General features: G+C 45.5%; 1 protein-coding gene across 1 annotated transcript in view; it reads left to right on the plus strand.

Annotated features, from left to right (window-relative positions):
- Positions 1 to 1,775: 1,775 nt before the first annotated feature.
- BFSP1 (beaded filament structural protein 1) overlaps positions 1,776 to 23,298 on the plus strand; it is a 70,114-nt gene continuing 48,591 nt past the window's right edge. Inside the window, exons 1-2 of the mRNA XM_074988491.1 lie at positions 1,776 to 2,146; positions 21,624 to 21,684. Coding sequence (XP_074844592.1) covers positions 1,776 to 2,146; positions 21,624 to 21,684 — 432 coding nt within the window. The remainder of the gene's footprint in view (positions 2,147 to 21,623; positions 21,685 to 23,298) is intronic.

The raw sequence follows: 23,298 nt of genomic DNA on the forward strand, positions 1-23,298 counted from the left end.
AGGAACCTCAGAGTTTGCGCTCACAACCCCAGATTTACAAGGCCAGCGCTCTAAACACTGGGCTATCCCACTATGTTGCACCACAATGTATCCTTGTCGAATTCAGAGATGTAGACAATAACCAACGCTTGCAGCCAGAGCTGTGTGGAATTCACTGGTCTCTGTACAGTATAAATGGTGGGTCTGATTTTTCACAGGTGATGGGACCCAATTCCCAACTTGTTCAACACTTGTGAAAATCAGGCGTTGTATCATTGTTAATCTAGTGCCAAAAGCATGAGTGGAGCTTTACCTGCTGTGTCAAACAGAGAGCATCCTATTCCCAACTCACATGTGAACCAAGGACCACACAGCTAAAAGAACTCGGCACTCACAATTGGGCCAGATTTTAGGTTGGTAAGCTGGTTATGTAGCCAGACTCTCAGGTGAATTCAGCACACTGGCTGTCTGGTAGGTGCTGAGTGGGTTTGCAAAGCTGGTCCTTATTTAGGTGCCTAACAGGGAGATGAATATGACAATTTGGGGCCCAGATGGGGTGCACTGGCATTAGGAAGACAGGGGAGCCCTTGAAAGGATTGAGCCTGGGTAACAGAACTATGCAGCGCTGTGTGTGTAAATGCTAGGGGAATGGTCAGGAGCTGATACTTGTGTTCACTGTCCCATGTCATGGCACCTAGGCCACTAACACAGGAGACGATCCTTAGCTGAGTCTGTAGAGGAGACGCATTCTTTCTCTCTGCAAGTGGTCTAGGTGCCATGACATGGGATAGTGACCCACAACCCTAGTTGTGTGGGTTACACTTGTAACTGCAAAAACTAATTTTGTTTCCTTCTATATGAGGTAGGACCCAATGTCCAGACTTTATCCCCCTCAGGTACTTCCACATCCAAGCAGACAGATTTCCATTTAGTTTTCTGAAGATGCTTTTAAGAGAGCTCAGTGTTTATGAGGGATCTCAGGTGTACAATCTGGGCCTCTGAGACAGATGTGCACGTTTGAAAAGCACCCTCTGATAGTCAAATTTATTGACAGGGGCCTGCTGAGACCCCATGGTAATCTCTGACTCCCTGGCTGTGATGCTCTGGGTGGTTCTGGAGGACACAGTTTAGGACACATTGCTCCTATTTTACCACTGGAATGAGAGAAAAGAATTGGGATCAATGTACCCAGGGCAGCTAGTTAATGCAGGGCTCACTTACACTGGTCTTCTGCATGCAGTTCCTCTTTTGTTCTGGAACCATCCCAAAACACATCAGACCGGGCAAAAGGTAAACATGATGCTTGCTCATCCCCTCGTGCAAAACCCCTGATTCAGAAAAAGGTTTCCAAACACTGTCCTAGTGCAAACAACCCACACCCCAAACCCCAGCCACCAATGGCTTGAACTCAAGCATCTAAAGCCACCAACTCTTTGTTTTGTGGTGGCTTAATAGCATTTTAATCCAAGGACAAAAGCCAGCCGCCACTCTCTCTTTTATACTGGCCCTACACAATTGCAGGTCATGAAAAGAAAGAAAACAGTCCCCCAAACTGCTGACTGCCTCTGGAAAGACAGAGAGGAATGAGGCGGGGCTATTTGATTTTATTTAATTTGCTGCCGGTGGCTGGCATTTAGTGCCACAAACTGCCGTGGAGACAAATCAAAGGCATTGGGGTTGGAGGCCTCACTTTTGTTTCTCCTCCCTAAATCCCCCAAACACATTTCCCATTCAAACTGGAGAGACAGAGACACACAGAAGAGGGGCTCTCGGGCCCACATGGCCTCCCCCAACATATGTATAGAAGCAGCTATCTGCGAGAAGTGCGCAAGGAGAAGTACGAGCGCACTGATGCCTACGATGAGCTGCAGGGGGCCTCCGACTTCAACAGCCTGGCCCAAGCCCAGGGCCTGGAGAACCTGCAGGAGCTCAATGAGAGATTTGCCAACTATATCAACCGGGCCCGGATGCTGGAGCAGCGCAACACTATCTTCCGCAAGCAGCTGGAGACCTTCCAGCGCATGGATGTGCTGGCTGGCTTGGAGGAGGCCTTTGTGGAGCAGATAGAGCTGAACAGCCTGCGCATCCGCGAGCTGTCTGCCGACCGGGCCAAACTGGAGCGAGAGGACAAGGATTCACAGCGCATGCTCGATGAATACCATAACAAGTAAGCCAGCCCGAGTCCAGGGGTGCTGCCCCACCCCTCAGTCTGGGTGTCTATTACCACTACATGTAAGCTCACTCTAGAGTTTGCTCTGCTCGGGAGACATACCATCTTTCCTCTATAGAAGCATTATGTTCTCAGACAGGTTCATTTTGCCTCACTCTGGCTCTAGAAGGCTCTTCATTGAATACATTTCTTTGGGGAGGGGTGAGCTCCATTTCCCTTCTCAAACCTCCACAGCCCTGCCTTCAAGTTCTGTTAGTTACTAGCTATTTCCTACTAGGAGATAGGCCGGCAGTCACCAGCATATGCTAATTGGATAAAGAGTCCAGGGGGCTCAAATCTGTCCCTGATGTTGGTGTGTGGCTCCTCTATTGACTTCAGTGTGTCTAAGAGCAGTGGCATGTGCTCATGAGGGGCAAGCAGGGGACAAAGAGCCTCCCACTAATCTGCAGGGACACAGAATTTCTCTGGCCCAGGGCCCTGGAAGCAGGGAGGAGTGAGTTCTTGCCAGGGTGCAGGAGGGGAGAGTGAGCTCTACCCAGGGCAGGGGAAAGAGTAAGCTCCTCCTGCAGCTGAGGTGCTGGCGACAACAAGTTCCTCCTGGAGTGGGGAAAGCTGAGAATAAGTTCTTGGAGGGGGCACCGAAAATGCCCCTCTGAAAGGGGTGGTGTTTAAATTCTTGCACACACTTCTGCCTAAGAGCTGGCACTGACACCAGAGGGAGCTGCAGGAGAGCGTCTGAGGGCTGATCTTAACCCTAAGTGTATTTGTTTAGGACTGTCCGTATTCACTGCAGGAAGAAGTTACAGCACCACAAATTGCTTTTATGTCTTAATTACATGAAACCCATAAGATTATGCCTGAGGGTCTTGCTGGGAAACAGCACATATGCTTATCTGAGAAGCTTGCCCCATCTGGGGCAGGGCATTTCAATCACCCTATGCTAGGGAGTACTTGTACTGATCTGCGCGATCAAATGGATTATTTTTGCTTTGCTCTTCCGACTGTGTGTAGCATCTCTTCCCGCCCAGAACCTGGGCAGAGTGTACAGAGAAGGGGAAAAGTGAGGAACATGATTAGGAGTCCCCGGGAGCCCCAGGCTGCATTTCATGAGCTTATGGCTCTGTGGGCACCAGTTATTTGTGCCAATTGGCACTAGTCTGGTCTTTGCAGGGAGTGCACAGGTAAGCACCCTGTTATGATCATTGTGCTTATGCGTATAAAAAGTACAGTAGAAGAGGCAGAAGCCATTTGGGAGGATGAGAGACAAAGGCAGCTTTTGTCTGATGCATTTTCAAGCCTCTGCTGAAGAACCAGTCTGCTATTTATTCCTAGGTGTTTAAAATCTATTTGAAAACACATTCATGGGCTGTAGATGAAGACTTAGATTGTGGGAATAATAATTGCTTATGATTTTTGCCGAGCGCCAGTCATGCTGCCAATAATACTAATTCACTCCTATGCTAAGGCTGTATCTACTACTCAGCACCTCAAAATTGACCTACATGACTAGGCCTTTGGCCTTCTGCATATCAGTAAATTTCACCGTTAAGATATTATGGGCTTGTCTACCCTTGCCCCCAGCTTCAAAGGGGGCATGTTAATCAGGCTGACAGGAGATTACTAATGAAGGGCTGAGGTGAATACGCAGCACTTCATTCGGCTAAGTCTCTCCCGCAGCAACTTCGAAGTTTCAAACTTCAAAGTGCTGGCACGCGTGTGTAGCTCCAGGCACTTTGAAGTTCCTGCGCTACTTTGAAGTCCCTTTACTCCTCAAAACTTTGGGGAGTAAAGGCACTTTGAAGTAGCGCAGGCACTTCGGAGCGCCCGTGGCTAAACACATTCCAGCACTTTCATGTTTGAAGCTTCAGAGTTGCCAGGGGGGAGAATTAGCCTAATGAAGTGCTGCGTATTCACCTCAGCCCTTCATTAGTAATCTCCCATCAGCCTGATTAACATGCCCCCTTTGAAGTTGGGGGCAAGTGTAAACCCAGCCTATATCTAAACAAAAAGCAGTCAATTAGCACTTTAACGACTAGCAAAATAGTTTATTAGGTGAGCTTTCGTGGGACAGACCCACTTCTTCAGACCGTAGCCAGACGAGAACAGACTGAATATTTTGAGTCTGTTCTGGTCTGGCTACGGTCTGAAGAAGTGGGTCTGTCCCACGAAAGCTCACCTAATAAACTATTCTGCTAGTCTTTAAAGTGCTACTTGACTGCTTTTTGTTTTGATAGTGTATAGACTAGCACGGCTTCCTCTCTGTTACTCTTCAGCCTATCTCTGTGTGAGTCTGTTGTCCTCAATGGCAGACAGCTGCTTGGAAAGGATATAACACTTCTCCTGTATAGGGTGGTTAGGCACGAACATCTTGTGACTCAGGTGGTAGGATCTGGTGAATTAGGAGCTGTAGAAGCAGAATCCTAGATTACGTTCTACAGATGTGTTTATCTGAGGGAGATGGTGGCTTCTTATAGCTAAAATGACAATTACTCTTCAGAACAGTATATGAGGCTGACTTTAATCTCATATATATAAGAAGAAAGAGAAGAAGATATTTGCACTGTCAAATGATTAGGGATAAATCAGAAACAGAAATCATGTTACAGACCCCTCTGTAAGTAAAGTATGTTGTGATCTACTAAAGAAAGGCACAAAGAAGAGCCAAGTGTCATGGTTGTTATTATTACTAAGAAAAGTGAGGCAAATCAAGTAAGAACTTTTTGAAATTGAAATCATACAAAATGTCTCTGTTGTTTATTTTCTTGCCTTTCCCCCAAAAGTTCCTAATGCTTCTTTCTGGCCCTGTCTTGCAGTTTTTAAATACATTGGGAGGTAGATTCAATCTATTTATACCGTAGGTGGTATGAAATAATTAATATGTAAAGCATATTTGCTTTAATAGACATATAGTAGCTTGCATTTTATAATATTTAAAATATATCTTGCTGTATTTTCAGATTCATAAAGTTCTTCTTCAGTTGGTTCTATGGGATCTTGGACCATCTGGGCTTGGTTCTGCAATCTCTGTCTACACTGAATAGCACTTACTCCCAGGATTAGCCTCGTTGAGATCACAAGATATACTCACAGGAGCACATGCTGCCCATAGTAAAGGGTTTGGCAACAGACCCTCCTTTCTGTGTCTGTCTTTCTGGGATATGGCTCCCTAACTTCACTGAGTGCTTTTTCTCCTGCCTTGTTTCCTCTGGGTTTAGTTGTTGTCTGCATGTTGAGTGCTCACTGTGATCCACTAGAAAACTACAAATTAATGCTCCAGCAGAAAATACCAGAGCACAGGAAAGAAAAAAAATAGCACAGATTGAGGGCATAATAGGCACTAATTCCTTTTGGCAACCCTGGAAAGAATTTAAGCCAAACAAGCAAAAAGAAATCCCCATATAGAATAGGGCAAAAAACAAGGCAGAGTGCATCCAGAATTTCTATAAAGGAATTCAAACTGGACATCTAAGACAAGAAGAAATCAAAATCACTAGGGAAAAAAAATGCACCTGAAGGTGCGATTAGAAACTAACATCCCTCCTTCCCAGTCCCTCTTTTGCAATACACGAACAGGAAGAGTCTCAGACACTCACTCATATGTGGACACAATGGCTACGTCTACACGTGCACTCTACATCGAAATAGCTTATTTCGATGTAGCGACATCGAAATAGTCTATTTCGATGAATAACGTCTACACGTCCTCCAGGGCTGGCAATGTCGACGTTCAACTTCAATGTTGGGCAGCACCACATCGAAATAGGCGCTGCGAGGGAACGTCTACACGCCAAAGTAGCACACATCGAAATAAGGGTGCCAGGAACAGCTGCAGACAGGGTCACAGGGCAGACTCAACAGCAAGCCCCTCCCTTAAAGGGCCCCTCCCAGACACAGTTGCACTAAACAACACAAGATCCACAGAGCTGATAACTGGTTGCAGACCCTGTGCATGCTGCATGGATCCCCAGTTGCAGCAGCAGCAGCCAGAAGCCCTGGGCTAAGGGCTGCTGCACACGATGACCATAGAGCCCTGCAGGGGCTGGAGAGAGAGCGTCTCTCAACCCCTCAGCTGATGGCCGCCATGGCGGACCCCGCTATTTCGATGGTGCGGGACGCGGATCGTCTACACGTGCCCTACTTCGACGTTCAACTTCGAAGTGGGGCGCTATTCCCATCCCCTCATGGGGTCAGCGACTTCGACGTCTCGCCACCTAACATCGATTTCAACTTCGAAATAGTGCACAACAAGTGTAGCCGTGACGGGCGCTATTTCGAAGTTGGCGCGTCTACTTCGAAGTAGCGTGCACGTGTAGACACAGCCAATATGGCCCAAATAATAGATCAATAGATTCAGACTGAGTTGCATTAGAGGAAAAGTTCTGTAGGCCTTTGATACGCTAAAGAATTTAATCACTCCTCAAGACCAATATCTTTTACTTCCTGATCATCAGAGCAAACAAACTTGCCCAAAGCTACCAAATACTACAGGCTATAATACAATACAGAAACCCTTGAAATGCACCATTTTGAGTTGTGCTTAACTCTCATTAACGTGAGCTAAGCACAACTTAAAATCCTGATCCCCCCAGCCCTGGCTCAACCCCTGGCCCTGCGTGGCCCCAGTTCAACCTCCCACCTCATCCCAGCCCTGCTCGGCTCCGACTCGCTCCCACCCCCACACCAGGCTCTGGCTTACTACCCCTGATGCGTGGCTCTGTTTCAAACCCCTAGTCCTAGTTCAACCACCCCCTGTCCCAGTTCAAACCCCCCACAGCCTGGCTCACCACCCAAGCATGGTTCCAGCTCACCAACCCCCTCCCTAGTACATCCACCCACCACCCCCACAATGTGCAGCTCCAGCTCAACTCCTCACCTCCCCATGGCCCTAACCCACCCCAGCCTTAACCCCACAGCCCCAACCCACCACCAGGCTTAATCCTCCCCAACTGCCCCCTCAACCCCAGGACTTACCTTTCAGAAGGAGCTCCAGGTGCTCCTGCTGCTTCCCCAGCTGCAGAACGTGCGTTCCACCAGGGAAAAAAAGCCGCCCCCTGACTTATGTGAAATTCGAGTTATGTGAGGGTGTGGGGGAACTCAACTTTCATGTAAATCAAGGCATTACTGTATCTAGATTACCAAAACACAGATCAGTGGGAAGACCCAAGCTAGAGTGCTACAGATCCTCACACAGAGCTATCAGGCCATCAGACTCGCTCACGACAGTGAAATGGGCAAGATGGAAACAGGCCATTCTTGAACACAGAATGTAATCAAAACCTAATACTCAAACCAGGGAGGCACAAAGCAGTCTGCACCCATCACGGGCTGACTGTGTAACCATTGCGACAGAAAGAAGCTTAACAGTAGAAAGTCTCACTGAGCTGAATCATGTACTGGTTTAGCTGCACTGTGTTCAATCTGTACTGGCTGGATTGTCCAGTCCCTGGTATTTTTCTACACCCCCTCACCCCACATTTGGGTCAGACCAAAGGCCCACCTAGGCCAGTAGCCCATTCTCCGAACAGTGGTCAGTACCCGGTTCTTTGGAGGGAGGGAACAGTACAGGGCAAGGATCAATGCTCCATCCCATACTATCCAGTCAGAGCTTCAGGCAATGATAGGATTAGGTACACCTGGAGCAGGAAGTTGCATCCCTGGCCATCTCAATTAGTCACAGATTAACCTGGCCTCCATGAACTTTTCTAATTTTCCTTTTAACCCAATTGCCCTGTTGGCCTGCACAACAGCCACTGAGAATGTTACCCACTGGCTGGCCATGTGTTGTCTGAAGACATACTTCCTTGTGCTAGTTTTAAATTGGCTGCCTATTAACACTGTGCTTTGAGAAGGGGTAGGTAACACTTCCTCATTCACTTCCTACACACCATTTAGAAATTATGGGCCTCTGCCATGTCCCCTTTGATTGGCTCTTTTATAAGATGAAGTCTCAGTCTTTCATAGAATTCTTGCACATCCCTCATCATATTTGTTACCCTTTCCTATACATTTTCCAATTCTCACACACACACACACACATGCACACACGCACTAGCAGATGTACCCAGCCTTGCTCAAGTCCTCAGCAGATGTACCCAGCGTTGCTTGGGTCCTTAACTGTAGTAAAGTGGTTTTTTTAATGAGGCGGCAGCGGGCTGGTTGAAATTAAAAGGAAAATGTATGTGCTGTATTGAAATGATGGTATAGAGTTGGATGTGGGGATGCAGGAGTCAGGGCAGGGACTGGGAGAGTTATGGAGTCTCAGAGCAGAGTGGGAGGGTGCTGGAGTGAGGTCAGGGGATGGGCAGCTCAGACCAGGAGACTGGGTGGAGCGGCTCAGGACTGGGAGTGGGGGTAGAGGAGTCAGGGCAGGGGCTGAGGGCTTGTGGCAAGTGCTGCAGGAAGAGGGCAGAGGAGGCTCATGTTTGGGGGTTGGAGTGCAGGAATAAGGGCCGGGGTGGGCACTCATTGTAGGGGTGTAGGTGCAGGATAGGTTTGGCATGTGGTGGGGTTTAGGGGGTAGGTGCAGGAATCAGGGTGAGGGTGGGGGTACAGGGTAGGGTGCTCAGGGCAGGTGGCTGGGAGGTCTAGGAGGGGTTTACTGGGGCTGCCTACAGTGGCAAAGGTGGCACTGGTACAAGGCGGGCAGGGCTGCAATGCTTGGCCAGTTTCTCCTAAGTGGAGGGACTGGGCAGCAGTTCCCAGCCCTATCATCTCCCCTTGCGGGGAGAGGCCCTTCTCTGTTTTCTGGCCCCAGGATCTTGGGGCGGGCTGATTGGCTGGCCACATTTCCAAGTCCTGGTATGTCCTCCAGGGAGGAGAGGGGGACCAGGCTGAGGTTCCCAGGGCTGCACTGCTTTGCCCCGACATCTCCCGTTGGGAAGGGGGAGGGAGTGGTTCCTGGCCCCAGAACCTCCCCAAGAGAGGGACAAGTCTATGCTGCCCATTCCTGGGATGGTCCTGGGGGGGAGGGGCACAGTGGCAGGGCTGATGACCAGCAGGGCCCCTATTCATCACTGTGCTGAGGGCCAGGAGTGGTGGACCTGGATGAGGATGCATTCACTTGGTCCTGTGGCCAGCAATGTGGAAAGTCCACCTCCTTCATCTGGCCACTCTCTTTCTGGTGCTGCTGCCCTCTGTGGCCTCTCTTCAGCACAGCTGTGTCCCATGCTCACTGCTTCTAGTGGTCACTGTTTGAGCATTGGCCTTGTAAACCCAGGGTTGTGAATTCAGTCCTTGAGGAGGCCATTTAGGGGTCTGGGGCAATTAGATTTACACATATATATTTGTCAGGTCGGGTGCTTGGGTCTGCTGAGAGGACAGGGGACTGGACTTGATGATCTCTTGAGGTCCCTTCCAGTTCTATGATTATATATATATATATATATATATATATATCTCCTATCAAACCTCTCCCCTTCCATGTTCTGGAAAACAATTGGATTCCAGGCACATCTCAGTTTCCTGGCACAACGAAACCCTGACATTGCTTTAAGTTAGGATATGAGGTAGCTGCATACCAAATATGATGGTCCTAGTTCTTACCATTTAGCAGGAGTTCTTGAACAAATGAATGCACAAATGCATAGATGGATGGAGGCAAGGACAGCTAGACAGACACACTCTATATATATACACATGAAATGGTGGAATGACCAAAACTGCATGCAGTATTTGAAGCGTTGTCATATCATGAATTTATATAGTAACATTATATGTTCTCCTATTATCTGGTCATTTCCTAAAGCTTCTTTACGTTGTCAAGCTTATTTTTTTGTTTTTTGTTTTTTGCTTTTTGGGTTTTTTTTGTTTGTTTTTTAATTTTGCTCTAAATTGAGTGAGTATGAGACAGAGAAGCACTCTGCTCTGATGTGGAAAGCATGAAGGTGTATGAGACAAACACTTCCTAAATGATCAGGAATCATGCAAAGTCTCTTATCAAAAAGCTGTACAAAAATTGTTACCTAACTCTGGAAGAAATGAGGGCCATGATAGTTCATGCCATGTAGCCCCTTTGGCATGCTGAGAAATGGAAGCATGCACCTAGCCTGAGTGGATGGTAGCTACCTCTGACAGATATTCAACAGGTCTGTCTGGTTTTGATTTGTGTTTACACTTGTAGAGCTTGTTGTGCCAATAAAGTCTCACTAGGCTGAACTATCGGAGGGGTAGCCGTGTTAGTCTGGATCTGTAACAGCAACGAAGGGTCCTGTGGCACCTTATAGACTAACAGAAGAGTTTTGAGCCTGAGCTTTCGTGAGCACAGACTCACTTCATCAGATGCTGGACTGTGTACTGCCTTAGCTTCCCCATTGTTGGTTTCTACGGGCTGGATTATCCAGTCACTGAAGTTTTTTCTGCCCCAATCAGACATGGGCCCTGTAACTTACAAATGTTTCAAGCGCAGGTTCATTAATAAAATGAGGTAGAATTATAAATGAGTTCAAGTACAAAGGACAGAGTTAGCAAACAAAAAGATAAAATTACTTCTGGGTGCTAAAACTGTGCAAAACAAGCTACAAACTCTGTTCGTGGAAGTTTTGTTACCACTCCACCGCCCAATGAGATAGCGGACTCACCTCTCTAATCAGGATCTCCCATGAAGTCCAGAGTCCTCAGTTCTTTTATCTTTGCAGGTGAAAGATAACTTGGAGTTCTCTGTCTGTCCCTTTGAGGTCCAATGAATCTTTGAAATGGTTACTTCTGAAGGTTAAGTTCTCTTCCCAAAGTAAAGTTCATTGAAATTGTAAGGAGAGTGGCATGGAGTCTCATGGTGACAGGAATTTCATGCTGTCTTTTTCCCCCTCTGGGTTTTGCTAAAATGCAAGTTGATCCATTTCCTGCAATCTCCTTCCCCTTCTGTCTTGATGGCCCACATGAGCTGTGCAATTTTCATGCCCATTTTCTCAATGTAGCGATTCTCTCAACTAGGGGTACACAGCTGACTTCTGGTGGCTACATCACCTTATCTAGATATTTGCCTAGTTTTACCACAAGCTACATAAAAACACAAAGTCAAAACAAATTTCAAATAATGACTTGTTTATATACCATACACTGAAATGCAATTACAATATTTATATCCCAATTGATTTATTTTATAATTCTGTGTTAAAAATGGGAAAGTAAGCAATTTTTTCAGTAATGATGTAGCGGTGATATTTTATGTCTGATTTTGTTAGTAATAGTTTTAGAAAGAGGTGAAACTTGGAGGTATGCAAGGCAAATCAGACTCCTGGAAGGGTACAGCAGTCTGGAAAGGCTGAGAACTGCAGTTTTAATGTACCTGGCACAACATATGCTAGGTGGCAGATCCACATTCCTTTGTTTAGGATGCTGTAATGTTAGCCACACACACTTTGATAACACCTCCAGAATGTAATTTTGACTTTCTCCTCCACACCCATGCCACATGATACTATGAATGATCAGAATGTTATTAACTTTCTGTTGATACAGTGTATGACACCTTTCTGATACAGCTTATGAAATTAGAGAGTTGGGTTCCACTGAACTGGTCAGGCCAGCTGAAATATACCACCAAAAGTCAGTGAACCTCTTGCATTGGGGGGCTGTTACAGTTACGATGGACAAGTGGATGTTGAGGGCAATGAAATGCATACAGGGTGGTGCAGGACTGTCATGCTCCAATCACGGTATAGAGGACATTTTATGGGTCCACTCAGCATGTGTGTACATCAAGTAAATCATAGGTAATGGGAATAAGAAGAGTGGAGCTACGACATGTCTACTCGTCTGCTCTGTTCACATTCTTATATTGACTACCTCATCAAAGTATCTGAGCACCTTCCGGCAGAGCATGAGGAGATGCCAATTGCCCTGACCACTTCTCACTTTGAGCAAGCCAAAAGCACTTGTGTCTCCGCAGATGGAAAGGTTTTGAGAGTGGCTTTACAGATAGCTACTGAATATAGAGCGCCTCTGATCTCCCATTCCAACGGTTGCGCTATTAGAGTTGTGCCCTGTACCTCTGATTACCAGTCACACAGACACCATTACTTCACAAAAGGGGTCAACTGGGGAGGAGAGATTTGATCATTATGTAGTACCCAGAGGCACTGAGACCTCATCTGAGGTGAGTGAAGTCTCTGCCTCTGGGTACTACAATTACAAAAATAGTTTTGAAGAATTACTGAAGAATCCATTGCCTTGCTTCATATCTAGCAATTTGCGGGGGGCAGGGAAAGCAGCAGAAATGTAGCACTTTAGAGACTAACAACATGATTCATTCGGTGATGAGCTTTTCTGGGACAGACCCACTTCAGGGAGTTCACTACACACAAATCCCATAAGCTTTATCTTTGGATATATTTTAAATAAAACCCTCTCTTTTAATGAGTAAACCTTTAATTTTTTTCAGTTAAAATTACTTCATGCTTCGTCATTGATATTAACATAATCTAGTCGTTAATAATTTTCAGAGTACCGTGGGGGAGGGAAATAAACTCTGTATTTTCAGCCTTCCCACTGGCAAAATATAATACTGTGATGAGAGATATACTTCATATGATTAACATAATTAGCAACATGATATTGCAAGCTGTAGTAGGCAGTCCTCAGGAATACCTAAGTAATTTCTAGAGAAAGAAGTCATTATCCATGAATACACAGAGACTGAATTATTCATGCTAACATATAGCAATGTGAATCTCATTAAAGAGCAAAAAATAAATCTAACCATAAAATCTGTTTTCAAGTGGTTTACTGGGATTTTATTCTTCAAACAGTGTGGTGGCCCCACTGCATTTAAAATGTAATTTCAGACATGCATGTGATCTATCTCAGTGGTTTCAGTCTGGCAGCCTTAGGCCCCTGGAGGTCCATAGGCTACATCTAGGGGTTCAGCAGTGGTTTTCAGCTTGTGGTCTATGGTCCATGGGGTTCTGCAGTCTCTGTTTAAGGTTTTGAAAGGGGTATATTCTTCTCAAAATTTTTAGTCTGAAAACAACTGGTCTAGCTAATGACGCAAGTCAATGTGGTAAACAGTGTGTGTGTGCTTGAGTGACTACCTGCTAAAATCTTTGTAAGAGGCAGGGAAGGTGGCATATTTGAAAATGGGTAATAAAATATGCCAGTTGTAGCCGTTATTTCTGTTGTTTGTGCTTGTTTCCAGTACCGTTTGGTTTAAAGTGAATGTTAACTGCAGTTAATGTGGCAAGCGCCTGTGTATGGCATCTTTTGAAACGAACAATTGGTCCTTAATATCTCTCTGAATGATCCAGGGAAGAGCACGTGGCTGGAGAAAATTCAAGACCGGAGGGCAGTGGAATCCGGAGAAGGACAGGCTTTCCCAGGCAGGCTGCTGGAATCAGAACCGCTGAGTCAGAGCTGCTTACAGGCATTCAGTGGATATTTGCCTGCTGGCTGGAAGCCTCCAGAAGAAAAAAGAACCACAATAGCAGAGGCAGTCAGGGTTATTGGGCAGGCAGCAGCACAACCCCACTGGGCTCTGGATTGCACACCATAATGTGACCGCCTGGAAGAGGAGAGCCTTTGCACACAGGACAGAGTGGAAGGGCACAGCTGTGCTCTGGTGCCCTGCTCTATGCAATGGGCACCACAGCAGTGACACTACTTCATGAGAAACATGTTTAGGAAGAACTAAATAAGGATGATATCAGGAATCAGCAGCCAGTTCTAGTTAGTACAAATAGTCATCCTTATTGAAAAGTCCTTACTGAGTCCCCAGAATACTGGGTGTTTGGGGCTTGGGGATGTAAGATCACCCAGGCCAAAGCAGGGCAGGGCCCTAGCAGAGAGAGGGGGTGGGAGGAGACGCTGCTGCTAATCAGGGTGGGGTGAGGCTGAGCGGTCGGTTCCATCGAGGAGAAATTAGAAACAGTTCCCCCAAGGGGGTAGCTTTGCCCTGGCTCTTCCCTGATGGGAGCCTGAGAAGAGCAGATGTTAAAAAATTTTGGAGGGTGGATGAGGTGAGTGGTCCAGGCATTGCCCTACTAAACCCACAGTTGTGAGCTCAATCCTCGAGGGGGCTGTTAGAGCTCTGGGGCAAATAAATTTTAAAAAAATAATCTGTTGGGGATGGTAATAGGTCCTGTTGCAAGTTCAGGGGACTGGTCTCAATGACCTCTCAAAGTCCCTTCCAGTTCTATCATAAGAACATAAGAACATAAGAATGGCCATACTGGGTCAGACCAAAGGTCCATCCAGCCCAGTATCCCGTCTGTCGACAGTGGCCAATGCCAGGTGCCCCAGAGAAGGAGAACAGAAGACAATGATCAAGTGATTTATCTCCTGCCATCCATCTCCTGCCCTTGTACTGAAGGCTAGGGCACCATACTTTACCCCTGGCTAATAGCCATTTATGGACCTAACCTGCAAAAATTTATCGAGCTCTTTTTTAAACCCTAATAGAGTCCTGGCCTTCACAGCCTCCTCCGGCAAGGAGTTCCACAGGTTGACTGTGCGCTGTGTGAAGAAAAATTTCCTTTTATTAGTTTTGAACCTACTACCCATCAATTTCATTTGGTGTCCCCTAGTTCTTGTATTATGGGAAAAGGTAAATAATTTTTCTATATTCACTTTCTCCACACCATTCATGATTTTATATACCTCTATCATATCACCCCTCAATCGCCTCTTTTCCAGACTGAAAAGTCCCAGTCTCTCTAGCCTCTCCCCATATGGGACCTGTTCCAAACCCCTAATCATCTTAGTCGCCCTTTTCTGAACCTTTTCTAATGCCAATATATCTTTTTTGAGGTGAGGAGACCACATCTGCACACAGTACTCAAGATGTGGGCGTACCATAGTTTTATATAGGGGAAGTATGATATCTTTTGTCTTATTATCTATCCCTTTTTTAATAATTCCTAACATCCTATTTGCTTTACTAACTGCCGCTGCACACTGCGTGGATGTCTTCAGAGAACTATCCACTATAACTCCAAGATCCCTTTCCTGATCTGTCGTAGCTAAATTTGACCCCATCATGTTGTACGTGTAATTTGGGTTATTTTTTCCAATGTGCATTACCTTACACTTACCCACATTAAATTTCATTTGCCATTTTGCTTCCCAATCACTCAGTTTGCTGAGATCTTTTTGTAGTTCTTCACAATCCCTTTTGCTTTTGACTGTCCTGAACAACTTGGTGTCATCTGCAAACTTTGCCACCTCACTGCTTACCTCATTTTCTAGATCATTGATGAACAAGTTGAACAGGATCGGTCCCAGGACTGACCCCCGGGGAACACCACTAGTTACCCCCCTCCATTGTGAAAATTCACCATTTATTCCAACCCTTTGTTTTCTGTCTTTTAACCAATTCCCGATCCATGAAAGGATCTTTCCTCCTATCCCATGACCGCCTAATTTACATAAAAGCCTTTGGTGTGGGACCGTGTCAAAGGCTTTCTGGAAATCTAGGTATATTATGTCCACTGGGTGCCCCTTGTCTGCATGTTTATTAACCCCTTCAAAGAATTCTAATAGATTAGTTAGACACGACTTCCCTCTGCAGAAACCATAGGTGTATCTCCAGATATTCAAAAAATAAGCCCTGTAAGCTGTCATATGTATAATTAGTCTGCCAACTGCTGGTGCTGAGAAATAAAATATAAGCATTTTAGTGTTGTGCATCATCTCAGCAGGACTCACATTCCGCAGTGGCACCTATGGTGAAGAAGGACCAGGCAAAGCTTTGCTGTTTCTATTGAGAAAAGGATAGTGCAAGTATACCTCTCCTTCATCGTGTCAAAAGGAGGCAAGATATGGGAGTGTCCTGCCCTCTGTGCCTCAGCATTCCTCTTTTGGCATCCTTTATGGAAAAGGTTTTGTCTCCAGCTCTGGCAAGTTTCTTTCCAGGTACCTTCATCTTCCTGGCTGATTTTGATATTCTTGGAGTGACTCAAGGAAGTGAAGGTGGCTTTTAGGCAGGTAGGCATGTTGAAGGCCAGGACCCAAAACCTGGATCCAGCACTGAGTGACTGAATGCTGAATAAAGCTGAAATGTTTTCTGGGCTAGTGTCCAACTTAGGAGACAAAATACTTCATTTTGAGCTATTGTCAACCTCCTGGCGTCAGGCACAGGGAGACAGCATGGCACAGCCTCAAATAACAAAGATGGAGATCATCATGGCAAGGTCTACACCTGTGAGGGAAAGGTTCACCCATTCTCTCCAGAGGTGAGTAGATAATTCCAGCCACTTCTGAAGTCTGGCACTTCAGAAGTGGAGATTAGTGCAGCTTAACTCCTGGAGTGTGTGTCCCCCTCACGTCCAATAGGCAGATGCCCTCATGTAATGGAAGTGCTCATGGATTCTGCTAAATACCTGGAATCTGGGGTGCAGTAGCAGAACTTGCACACTGGTAGCTCTCTGACAGCTGAAGAAGGAAAGCAGTTTGGTGGTGGATGTTTTAAAGGCCTGTTCTAGCTGACTTGAATCAGGCAGCTTTTTCAAAGGACATCTGCTCGCTTTTCCCTACTGTTATGTCAACTGATACCCTATATGCAGCAAGATAAATGAAGCCGTCGCCCCTTGAGTGCTGACTTCTTCTACTTGTTGCTTTGCAGTGGATGAGGCCTGGAGAACATGGCCACAACTGTCCAGCACTGGAACCACACTGCTAGCTGAGGATCACATTTATATCAGGAATAAGGCGCTCAGTACCGTTATATGCTTCATGAGGTTCAAAACATGACTTTGCAGACCTTGGCCTTCAGGTCTTCAATTTCAGCCCTTCAGACATGTGTACTAAATTATCATGGGTACACCAGTGTGTCCCCTGACTGTCTGGCCCTTTCTCTGTTCAAGATTTTAAAAAATGACTCAAGATTTGGAGTGGCAGTTTCTGGGTGTCCAACTGGAAACCACTTAAAAGGGCCTGTTTTCAGAAAATACTGAGTTCCAGCCCTCTGACAATCAGGTCCTTCAAGGCAGGCTCCAGTTGGGCACTATGAAAAGGCACAGAAATTACTAATCGCTTTGAAAATCTTAGCTAGGTTGTGATTTGCTCACCTTTGGGGACTGTCAACTGATCATTGCACAGTTTCCGGTGTATTTTTCACTAATTCCCATTTTATTTTTTGCATGATTGGGCTCCAGGGTACAAGAAACAGCTAGAGAGGAAGAGGAGAGAATTTTGTTTTGCATAAAGCCCTGTAGGAAAGGAACTAACGAGCAGTATAAGGGAACAAATACCATAGGAGCTTGGTAATATAACATGTTTATAAAGTATCAGAGGGGTAGCCGTGTTAGTCTGGATCTGCAAAAGCAACAAGGGGTCCTGTGGCACCTTATAGACTAACAGAAATGTAGGAGCATAAGCTTTCGTGGGCAAAGACCCACTTGGTCAGATGCAGGTCACTTGCATCTGACGAAGTGGGTATTTGCCCATGAAAACTTATGCTCCTACATTTCTGTTAGTCTATAAGGTGCCACAGGACCGCTTGTTGCTTTATGTTTATAAAGCTAGCACAGTAGCCATGCTTTTAAACATATTACATCCATGTGTAAGGCTGAAAGATTTTTCCTGAAGTATCCTTGATCTGAGGCTATACCTACACTAGCAAACTTTTTTTTGAAAAAGCTGGGGCTCTTTCAAAAAATCCCAGGGGCATCTACACACAAAATGTGTTCTTTTGGTATTAAATTGGAAGAATGCAGCACTTTTCCTGGCGGCCTTCTTTGGCTCCTGGATGAGGAAGAGTGCCTCTTCCTGAAAGATTCTTTTGGAAGAAAGTGCTCGTAGGTGCCCCAGGGGCCCTTTTTCGAAAGAGCAGTCATCCATGGTGTTCTCATTCATTTCTCAATCTCTGGTGTTTACTGGCCCATTCTTTCAAAGAGCAGCCCAGGAGTGGCCACTATCTATCGGAAGAGCGGATCGATTTTTCGATCTGCTTTTTTGTGTGTGGCTGCGATCTTTTGAAAGAAGTTTTTTCAAAAGCAACCTTCCAAAAGAACTTCTTTTGAAGGACCACTGCATTATAGACATAGTCTGAGTGTGCAGAGAAGAGCCGAACTAAATGAGTTTTGTTTTAATCTCTTTCCAAAGATGGTCACACTATCAGCTCAGTGTATTGAGTGTAAGCTGTATGACACATGCCCTCACAAGGGAGCATGGAATGGAGTAATATGTATATCCTACAACAACTTTCTTATGCCACTAGCTTTTGCGCTGAAGGGCAGTGATGGGAAAGGCTGCTAACTATATTTCAGTTAGAGGGGCTATATGGAATTTCAAGCCATGTCTGAGCCAGGATCACACATCTCATCCCCTCCCAGATCAGAGCAGTCCTGATTTGTGGTGGGGATGAGATCAGGGTTCAGACTCTGTCAGTCTCACATCTGATCAATTCTGTGAGTTATGCCAGTGGGAGAACAGCATTTTATCATGGCTGTATGATTTTCATGTTGTGCTCTGCTCTTCTTCATTCTTTCCCAGCTGCCGGAACAGCTCTATGCACATTAATGAATTCTTTGCTGTCAACCACACGTTGAAGAGATTTACAAGGTGCAACAAAATTAGTTTTAGGTCAGCAATTTAATAAAGCTCTGTAATGAATATGGTCTTAACTCAAAGAATGAATGGCTTTGCTGGTGCACTGGGAAATATTTGGGCAGCTTCTGTGATTTACTGGCGAGCTCTGCTTTAGGAAGCTATGGAGCAGCATTGCAGCAGAAGAGAAGCGTGGACACATGGAAGCTAGAGTAAAACTCAGCTCCCTTTTATATGTTGTTACCCATTTGCTACAGTACCGAGTTTATTGGCGTACAGAATAACAGCAATGTCCTACCCTTGCAACACTATGCAGGGGACTAAGGAGCCGTATATAGCTCCACCCCACCCTTTCTCTCCTGTAGACTGCCTGCACTGGGGGTATAGGGATTCAGAGAGAGACAGGATGGTCCAGCTGTTGGGTGCTAGACTAGGACATGTGGTGAGTCCCCTGGGGCTGCTGCCAGTCCCACAAACAGTCGCTAGGGGCACAGCAATGAGATGCTTACCTCCAGCACTCTGCTGCCTTGTGGACCACTTAGGCCTGAATTGGGCACCTAGACTCCCACCTTGAGGTGCATGAGAAGAATTAGGACTCATAGAAGTCATGTGATTCACAGAAGCAGCATGCAGAGCAGGGAGCTGGCTAAGTTAGAACTGGGGAATGCCAAGAAGAGGTGTATGATCTACCCCACAAGGAGAACTAGGTACCTAGGTCTGTGCTGGAGCAGATGCTCTCCTCTGCTCCAAAGTCACAGCTGGAGTTAGGTGCCTAAGCCAGATCAGTCTTCCTCAAGAAACTTTGAGAAGGAGGAGTTCCCTTATACTCAAGGTCCCTGGGGCTAGTGCACTTACCTAGGATGCGGGAGACCAGGGTGCAAGTTCCCCTGCTGCCTCACTGGGTGCAGACTGTTCCTCTCCAGTGTGTGTGTGCCCTCATCACAGAGCTACAGTGTTTTCTGGGAGCGGGTCTCTTTCAATCACTCTGCAGTCACTGGGTCAGAAAGAGGGTGAGAATAAGTCTGTTGCTTAGTGACTCATACACTCTCCAGGAGACGCCGATTCCAGTATCAGTTCCAATGAATATTTAAATATTTGATAGAAGTGGGATGACTTCCACAGGAGAATGTGAATCTCACATTGAATGGAAGGAATTTCTTAGTCACTGGACACGTGCCTTGGAAATCACCAACTTGACTGGAAGAAACTGATGTTTTTGGCAGAGAGGTGAAGGGTTAAATAATTAGGGAGAGAGAATTTTCTTCTGATTCTTTGATTTCTTTCTCCTAAGTTAAGCCTCAGGCCATGTGAGGAGATGTTCTCTGCTATCACCTATGCGGGGCCACCAGTGATGGGGCAAAGCATTCAGTTGGGCTGGAGCCCAGAGATTCAAAGAGGCCCTGAGCGCCGTAGCCCCTTCGAAGTGCCACCAGATCACCATTCCATGCAGCTCTGAGAGCTGGGTGCAGAGCACGCCGCAGTCTGGAAAGCACTAAGGGCTGCCTGCCCTCAGCCCCGCCCCTTCCACCCTCAGTCCCGCCTGTTCTGGGAGTGCAAAGTCCCCACCCCCCACATGGCTTGCCCCAGGGCCCACGTTGGCTGTCATACATGCTGAACCTAGATTACACCTACTTTACAGATAAGCAGAAGATGCCCATTCCCTGGGAATGACTAGCCAGATTTTAAGATGTTTAAAGTAATTGAGGAAAATATGGCCACTTTCTACACCTGCAATAGAAATTACTTAAGGGAGCAAGAAATAAACAGGCTGTATCTGTCTCACTCTTCAGCCACCAGCAACAGACAGACTTTGATGGGAAATTTGCTCAAAACCAGGATGATAAAATCTTGTTTCTCAGCATTATAATCTATGTCTAATGGTTTTTTAAATTGCATCATCTAATTAAATTACTTATCCCGTTAAGCATTTTATTTACACTCCTGCTTTTCTCAGAGGAACAGAGGAGAAGAATCTGCAATAGGATTCTTTTGTGCCACTTCCAAAGAAAGAACTGCAATCAGTGAATCAATCACCTTTAAGGGTGGTGGTGGTGGTTGCTTTCTCTGAGAAAAATCTCCTTGTGGGTTCACCCTTTTTACATCGCAATGCGTAGCTGAAATTCTCAAAATATGACTTTTTATGTTTTGTTTATCTTACTTCAGAGAGAAACAAAGCACAAACTATATCCTTTATTTCCAATGTTTCTCTAATATCAGAATCATCACACATCCATATGTGTGTTTGTGTGCAGATACATAGGTATGTATTATAATGGCACATCAAAGTTCACGTGTTTTCTAGTTTCAGCAGGCAGTGTTAATAGTGTGCTCATTAAAATATGCACTGGCATCTATGAACAATATAAAACAGTGGATAATACTTAAAAAGAAGACCTAAACCCCAAGAAAATCAAAATATATCCTAATTCTATACTTCTTACTCAGATGAAATCAACAATACATCACAAGCTGCTACATTATTTATGGTGAGCACAGCTAAGTTGTCGACACGTCAGTGGTTACTGTACTACATGAGATGATCCCAGATACACTGCCACAGTTATCTCCAATAGCAGAATGAAATACTGCACTGTACTGTTGCTATTGCAGTGGTCAAATCTAGGAACTATTGGTAAATGGTTATATTTAAATGGTGAGTGCTGTTATCTGATATAGCTTTGTATGATAGCAATCACTGACATTTTATTGGATGTGGTCAAGCCTCAGACTTTCTTTGGACAAATCCTGGCAAATGTCCATCCACTTCATTGTGCTTCTTGCTGGATGTAAAAACTACAGGGACCCAATGAAAACAAACATTACATTCACCTCCTGAAGTCAAAGATCTCTGGTTAAGTTATCAACAAACCTCGTGCACCAGTCAAGATTCATAGTCAACTTCAGTATGAAGCTTCAGTATGATAAGAAAGTGTAGATGGAGACATAGTATGTGAAGGGCGTGAGCCACTCGACTTCATCTTCTTTGTTCTATCTGCAGGTACAGAAACGAACGTGAATATCAGCAGGTGCTGAAACAGACTCTGCAACGCCTCAATAAGGTGAGCCTAGTACAGTGGGAAGTGTGCTGCTTCCTTTCTTTTCATTACTGGACAAAATTGCTTTGATGTCCGTTCAGTTTGGGTCAATTCACTTTTAAGCAGTTATTTTTTAAATTTTGATGGAGTTGCTTTCGGTAATGTTATATAATGTCACTCCTCTCCGCCCCCACCCCTGCATATTCACACTTGCCATGACAAAAGAATGGTACCTATCCTCTCATATTTTTGGCCATGAACTAGTAGCATGTGCAGGTAACTTTATTGGCAGTAGTATGAAGAAATCGGAATCTGGAGCACTGCAAAAATAGGGGACCTTCCCTCATTCTCCACTCCTGGATAATTTCTTTTCATCTTGTAAACTAAAAAGGGAAAACTGGTTTGATGGTTAACTGGATGGTTATTGTTTCCTTTATTGTTTCCTTTGTTAACATAGAATGTAAACTTGTAATTGATCCAGTAATACAGACCTCCATCTGGAATATTGCATCCATCCAGAAAGGATGTGGACACATTAGAGTGGGTTCAGCGGAGGGCAACAAAAATGATTAAGGGGCTGGAGCACATGACCTATGAGGAGAGGATGAGAGATTTGGGCTTATTTAGTTTGCAGAAAAGAAGACTGAGGGGAGATTTGACACCAGCCTTCAACGTCCTTAAAGGGGGCTCTAAGAAGAATGGAGAGAGATTGTTCTCAGTGGTGACCGATGGCAGAACAATGAGCAATGGCCTGAAGTTACAGAGTGAGAGGTGTAGTTTGGATGTTTCATTGGGTGGGTGGTGAAGCACTGAAATGTGTTACTGAGAGAGGTAGTGGAATCTCCATCCTGAGAGGTTTTTAAGCCCCAGCTTGATGTAGTCATGGCTGGAATGATTTAGTGGGGGTTGATCCTTCTTTAGGCAGCGGACTGGACTAAATGACCTCCTGAGGTCCCTTCCAGCCCTAGGATTCTATAGTTACATCTATTAGGAAGGGCTTTGCTGAATTCTAGCTGTAGGCTTGATTCTGAATTCACTGCAGTCAATGGTAGTGTTGCATGGGAACAGAATTCGGGATCGGGTTAATCAGAACTGGTCCAGCAGAGCCTGGCTGGTAGGTGGTGGATGCTATAGTCAATTGGAGCATGTGACACTGGGGCCCAAGCAACTGCCTTGCTAGCCTTGCCCTAAGGCTGGACCTGAGGCTGATAGACCAGTTGGAAACACTCATTGTTAGTAGGGTACCTCCATATCAAGCCAGCCAGAGTTCCAAACTAATAAGAGGGATGAAAGCCCAAAAGGTCAGCTTTTTAAATTCATTTCCTCTACAGAGAGGGCTTGTGTCTAGTGTGTTTTCCCACACAGTGCCTCAGTTGCCTGTGAGATTTTTTAGGCCTTTCACAGTCCTTTGTGGCGAGCTACATATACTGTAAAGATATTTTGCTAAGCATTGCCCTGCAAAGCAGGGCTTGCTCTTGTTTGCCTCTGGCCACCCAAGAGAGAGCTCCATTGATACGATAATGGTGTGGAAAAGCTACAGCTAAATATGAATATGTATCATTTTGGCTGCAAGGTGTAGAAAAATAAGAATAGACATTCTGGTGGCTTTAAACTGCCATTGTCAGCTAGATTTAAAGC

This window comes from Carettochelys insculpta, chromosome 3, assembly GCF_033958435.1.
Source record: "Carettochelys insculpta isolate YL-2023 chromosome 3, ASM3395843v1, whole genome shotgun sequence".
Classification (NCBI taxonomy): domain Eukaryota; kingdom Metazoa; phylum Chordata; order Testudines; family Carettochelyidae; genus Carettochelys; species Carettochelys insculpta.